This window comes from Juglans regia, chromosome 11, assembly GCF_001411555.2.
Source record: "Juglans regia cultivar Chandler chromosome 11, Walnut 2.0, whole genome shotgun sequence".
Taxonomy (NCBI): Eukaryota; Viridiplantae; Streptophyta; class Magnoliopsida; order Fagales; family Juglandaceae; genus Juglans; species Juglans regia.
The window spans coordinates 10706516-10713098 of NC_049911.1; the positions used below are offsets into that span (position 1 = coordinate 10706516).

Here is a 6583-nt window from a genome sequence, read left to right on the forward strand (position 1 = left end):
CCAATCAGATGATCATAACGCTAGAACGTTTTATTTTTTTGGGATTTTTCCCCTTAATCTTATTTTGAATTATGAGTTGATGAAATATCACAACCAAAAAAAAAAAAAAGAAAAGAAAAAAAAAGAAAAACCATCCGTATAGGATTGCATGTGTCCTACACATATACATAAATAACTAGGCAGTACTAGTACTGGACCTCCATGCAGCATGAGATCATCGAGCTAGCTAAGCTACTAGCCATTTAACTGTTCAAACCTATATACCCTTTTTCACGCAAATAATTTATCAAGGCTCCATTATAGTACTGATCAGCAGTTGAGATATCGACCTGTCCACGTTCATTACCTTTAAAAGACATATATACATATAATATAGGATGGAGAATTCTCCACGTACGTCAGGCTAATCAAATGAGATGCAAAACGCATGTAAACGTCGCACTTAATAATATAACATTGATCATTAATTAAACGGAGACTTGGTAATTTTAATGTTGTTCCATCCTGCGGCCTGCATGCAGATAGGCATGTGCCTGTTCAAAACCTGCCATTTGACCAACTGTCCTTAAAAATCTTCATAAATGCAATCTTTAATTGTCACTCATGTCAGAATTATATGATCAAAAAACTCAAATAGCAGCTTAAAAAAAAATAGAATAATGCTAAACATGCACATATATTTTAAAAGAAGTGGAATTTATTATTAAAAATTTAATTTATTTTTATAGATCTAAAATTTGTCAATATTTTTTTTAAAAGGAATGTATGAAATTTAAATATACTAAAATTATAAATATTATTTCAAAAAAAATAATACTACTTCTGCCACTCATGGATGATATGCATAATATTTAAACTAAAGGTTAAGCTAGAATTAAAGATATTATAAAAAATTATTTATTATTAAAAATAATTTATTTTTATCATGAATAATTATTATCGTCACAGATAATATTTATTTTTCGAAACTTTTGCGTGGATTTAGGTATATGAGTCCTGATAAACATGACATACAATTACGTACGGCCATGCATGCATCAATGATTCCAGGGCTTCTGGATGATGGTGGAGGGTGTAGCATAGTTGAAATAGACTTCGTACCATGTGAAAAAAAGACTACTAGCTCTTTCCACCTTCATAAAGAATTGGTCCCAGTCTCTGCATGTTTTCACGTGTCCTGCCATCTCATTGCCGTTAATTACACCATCATCAGCATCAGCTACTCCATAGGATTCTAACAAAGACCATATGATACCAAAAAAAAATTTCGTAGTATCATTTTCCAGCCCATTTGGCTCTCTTCCCCACTCGCCCCCTGAGGGGCGTGCAGATCACATTCATGCATATGATAATATGCATGCAGCCTCAATCATCAGATCAGCAATATATTTAATATAATTTGCATGTCCAAGCCATGAGATTAAGGCCAGAACCCACCCAAGATCTACTATATTTATAACATGAGATCTTTGCGAATAAATCTGGGTGTAGATAATCTCATTACTTAAACATTCCAACTCAGTTTTATGACTTAGATTTGAAGCAAATCTCACGAGTTAATGGCGGTCATGGTAATAATAATGCATGCATGGTTATATATATAGTCTGTGTATTTATAAGTACTGATCACGAATCTATATATACAATTAGGAACATCTATTCATCAAAGGTGTGTTTCTCATATTTTTGAAGTCTCTAAACCAAAAAATGGTTTTGATCGATGTAGCCTCCCTCCTTGCAAGATGATAAGGCTACAAGCTGGTAGCATCCATTGCATTGAATAATTTCTCCATTGAGGGTGACTTCACTTTCGTCTATAAGAGTGTGGTGGGCTATCTTTTCTATTCCATGATAGGACAAAGTCCTTGATAAATGAGAGAGAGAGAGAGAGAGAGAGAGAGAGAGAGAGAGAGAGAGATAGTACTTAGCCTTGGTGTTTTTTAGTGTCGTTGCTAGCATTTTTGCAGTTAATTTACAGTGTGCAGAGGGAGATAGATCGATAGAGGTAAAGAAAGAGAAGAAAGATCAAACACACGCAAAACAAACAATGTTTGATGGAGTACCGGACCAGTTCCACCATTTCATAGCCTCATCAAGAACCACTCTCCCTCTTCCTCTCTCCTTTCCTCTTCATGCCGCCGCCGCCTCTAATCCCTCCCAAAATATTACCTTCCCTCCCTATGATCATTACGAGCCACCTCCTCCAAATTCTCATCATCATCAGGCCGCCTTAGCCCTCCACCCAAACCTTCTGCAGCCATTGCACCACCAATCTCCCACCCACAAAGATCATGAAGAGAAAGAAGAAAACAACTTGGTGTCTGTGAATTTAGACATTGAAAGAGAGAGATCCATACAGGTACAGCAGCCAATCGACCCAGCTTGGACTAACGAAGAAGTGATTGCACTGTTGAGAATCAGATCTAGCATGGAGAATTGGTTCCCGGAGTTCACCTGGGAACATGTCTCAAGGTAATTATCCAGACTTAACTTTTCTTTGGCTTCTTTTTTAAGTAGTAGTCATGACTATTGCTTTGAATTTCAAGAAAGTTAACAAGGGGCCGTTCTTCCTTTTAAATCTTCGAAAAACATGGGAATTGAGCTACAGGCGATCTTTGATCAATGAGTCAGGCATTAATAGCAAAATTTTCGAATACTTTAAAAAGGGTTGAAAGGGCCGGGGATTTAAAAGAAAACTGACTGTACGTATGTTGTATTTAGGAGTAGTCGAGTACTGAAAATAAATGCTCATACACATAGCTGGTAGTGTCGGTTTTATATATTTATGGTGGGTGCAGGAAGTTAGCAGAGCTTGGGTTCAAGAGGAGTGCTGCGAAGTGCAAGGAAAAGTTTGAAGAGGAAAGTAGATATTTCAATAGCAACATTAACTACGGCAAGAGTTACAGGTTTTTCAGTGAGCCTGAGGAGCTCTATCATGGAAACCAAAACCCTGATGATCATGTTGGGACCGAAAAGAATGGACAAAAGATGGAAAAGCCAAGTCATGATCAAGGGAGCCAAGAAGATCATAACTTGGGGCAGAGTTTGGAAGCAGATCATTCAAGAGAAGGAGATCATTCAAGAGATGGAACAGTTGGAGAACATTTCAAGGATATTGGTACTGAAACTGTGGCAGGAAAAGCAAAGAGAAAAAAGAGAAAGAGGAAGAAGTTTGAGATGCTCAAGGGTTTATGTGAGAAAATTGTGAGTAAGATGATGGCTCAACAAGAGGAGATGCATCATAAGCTTCTTGAAGATTTGGCGAAGAGAGATGAAGAAAAGGTTGCCAAAGAAGAAGCTTGGAAGAAGCAAGAGATGGATAGGATGAATAGGGAGCTTGAAATCATGTCACATGAACAGGCTATTGCAGGAGACAGACAGGCTACAATCATCGAGTTCTTGAAGCAAATCGCATCGAGTTCTTTCGGAAGCCAATATTTCAATGAAGAAAGACATGATATACAGGCCGATTCTCTGAAGGTAACAAAGAGTTCAAACTCATATCCTCCCAGTACTAATTCATCTTCCTTAATTCAAGCACCAAACCCTAATCCGGCTTCTGATATCAATAACCAAAATACAGTTGAAGCACCCCAGCTTTCATTTGCAATGGATCATCAAGGTCATCATAATTTTAGCTCTCTTTCCACCAAAGGGAACTCGATCACACCCACTTCAATAACCAAAACCCTAGCACGTCATCAAAACCCTAGTCTAAATACTCTTGCCCCAAACACTCCAGAAGTACCCACTAGTACTTCACCTACTCTTCCCCTATCATCCCAAAACCGTAATTCTCCGAATACTCAAAACATGCCACTTACACCCATTTCAACTTCAACACATAAAGACTCCCCAAACTCCATAGCCAATATTGTCAAAGATGACCTTGGAAAGAGATGGCCAAGAGATGAAGTTTTGGCACTTATAAACCTGAGATGCAGTCTCTATAACAATGTTGAGGACAAGGAATTAGGAGCCAAGGGTCCTCTATGGGAGAGAATCTCACAAGGGATGCTGGAGTTGGGTTACAAGAGGAGCGCAAAGAGGTGCAAAGAGAAATGGGAGAACATAAATAAGTATTTCAGGAAAACCAAGGATGTTAACAAAAAGAGGTCCCTTGACTCTAGAACATGCCCTTATTTTCATCAGTTGAGTACTTTGTACAATCAAGGAACTCTTGTTATAGCACCTTCCGAAGGGCCGGAAAACCACTTGATCAGTAGTAGTACTACTACCGCACCGGAAAACCACTTGCCTCTGCCGGATATTGGCCTCAATAATTCATCTCAAGGCATGTCCAGCGGCCTTAACTCCACACTACTGCAAGTTGCTGAAGGTGAGAAAAATATGGTTCAAGCACAATCTTTTGATTTTGAGTTGATCTAAATTATATATTATGCAGTAGTCATCATGCATGCAGCATGTGTGTGATATTACATTTATTTTTAAATGATAATGGTACTAATTATAAATGGTACCTTTTTCTTTCGATGGAAAAAAAAAAAAAAAGAGAGAGAGAGAGAGAGAGAGAAAGTAGTAGTTCTAGTAATTGAGATTTATAAATTTATAAATAGTAGAATGTATGCTCGAATTTGTATTTTAGTTGGCACCGACAATTCGAGAAGAAACAAGGGGAATGCAACTTTGAGTTAGCTAGCTCGTCTAGCGAGATCCATTCTATCATTGCTCTTCTTCTTTTTTTTTTTTTTAAATTTTTTTTCTTTTTAATTTCAGAAGAATTTAAATTTGGTGTATATATCATGTGGAAGGAAATTCTGTACGGCCTACAACCCTCTTTTCCTGTTGCGTATACCGATCGAATAATAGAGAAAATGAGAGTCTCCCGCTTGCTCGATGATCATCAGATCATATATATGCTTCACCAACCTCCTGCCCAGAAACTCAAAAAGTATACGAATTCTTTCTTGCAATAATTCCTTATAAGGGTATATAATTATTATATATTGCCTATTCACTATAAAAAAAATTATTTATTTATATTCAATTATTTTTTATAAAAAATAATCTATTTTCATTATAAATAATTATTACCATCATACTTATTTTCATTCACATCTTTTTGTTTTAAAGACTGACAAGAATCTTTTATATTTTATTATTATTATTATTATTATTATTATTATTGATGTGATATATATATATATATATATATATTTATATAAAACTTTTTTTTATTTTTTTATAAATATAGTAGCATTATTTTCATATGGGGAGTGAAATCACATAATTAATTATGAGAAATGCCACGCCCACCGCCCGTATTGTCCCGCTCCAACTTCCCGCTGTACGTGGTATGCCCACGTTGTATGTTTTAGAAATAAAAAATAATAATGCTACAGTTACCTGTATTGTCTCTCCATTTCATCATCTTCAAGCTTCATCAAAAAGCCAGAAAAATCCATTTCGAGACCCATTTAGACTTCGCATATTGTCCCTCCATTTCGTAGTCTTCAAGCTTTGTCAAAAAGTCAGAGAAACCCATTTTTACTTCGCATTTCATCTTCAGAGAAACCCATTTCGACTTCGCATTTCATCTTCAGAGAAACCCATTCCGCCCACCTTCTTCGCATTTCACGTGGTCTGTTATCTTAGCATAAGCCTACGGAGAAGCCCATTCCGCCCACCTCGTCTTCTGCAGACGTATGAGAAAGCTTCCTTTACGTAACAATGGTGCGAGTTAGTGTTTTGAATGATGCTCTTAAGAGCATGTACGATGCTGAGAAGTGTGGGAAACGCCAGGTCATGATCAAGCCATCCTCAAAAGTGATAATCAAATTCCTCCTTATTATGAAGAAGCATGGTCACATTGGAGAGTTTGAGTATGTTGACGACCACAAGTCTGGTAAAATTGTGGCGTTATTAGTCCTCGTTTTGATGTAGGCCTCAAAAAGATTGAAGGCTGGACTGCAAGGTTGATCCCTCTAGACAGTTTTTTAATATTGGTTATAATAAAAGACGGTGGGAGAAAGAATGTTGGTGGTAAAGTACCTACTTTCGTTTACTAGGCTGAGTTTTTGCCCAAAATGATCCGAATTTTTCTGCTTTTGTCGGGAGTTGGAGATTTTTTACTTCTGAAGAAGAAATGAGGAGCCGCGGGAGAAGATGATGGGCAGGATATCAGCTTTGCCTTTTTTTTATTTTTTAAATACGTGGCATGCCACATAAAACGGTAAAACAAAACGGTAAATATGAACGGTGACCGTAGCATCGCCCATTAATTATAGGTATATACATTGACAACACATGGCATGGGTGGGTCCCACACCACATGTCCCCACTGAGCCAGAGTGGGGCCCCTTAGATGTAAAACCCACCCCCCGAATACCTCCAAAATAAACTTCATAAAGAAAACGTCCGTTCCACTGTCGTTTTATCTTCCGAGTCCCCCACGAGTGGGTCCCACGTGTGACAGCAGAGGGCACACACGTTGATCCACTGCGACACATCAACGTCACATGTGATGACATTCATATATGTCCACAAAATGTGTCCAGAAAACAGCGAGTACTACACGTGCATCTGTGGTTCTCACCTTCCATCCTACGGCTCACCTTTGTTT

General features: G+C 37.6%; 1 protein-coding gene across 1 annotated transcript; it reads left to right on the plus strand.

Annotated features, from left to right (window-relative positions):
- Nucleotides 1-1874: 1874 nt before the first annotated feature.
- Nucleotides 1875-4512, plus strand: LOC109005501 (trihelix transcription factor GTL2-like). The gene is made up of 2 exons (XM_018984468.2): nt 1875-2472; nt 2799-4512. Exons 1-2 carry the CDS (start codon nt 2048-2050, stop codon nt 4387-4389), a joined length of 2016 nt encoding a protein of 671 aa, XP_018840013.2. The 5' UTR covers nt 1875-2047; the 3' UTR covers nt 4390-4512.
- The last annotated feature ends 2071 nt before the right edge of the window (nt 4513-6583 follow it).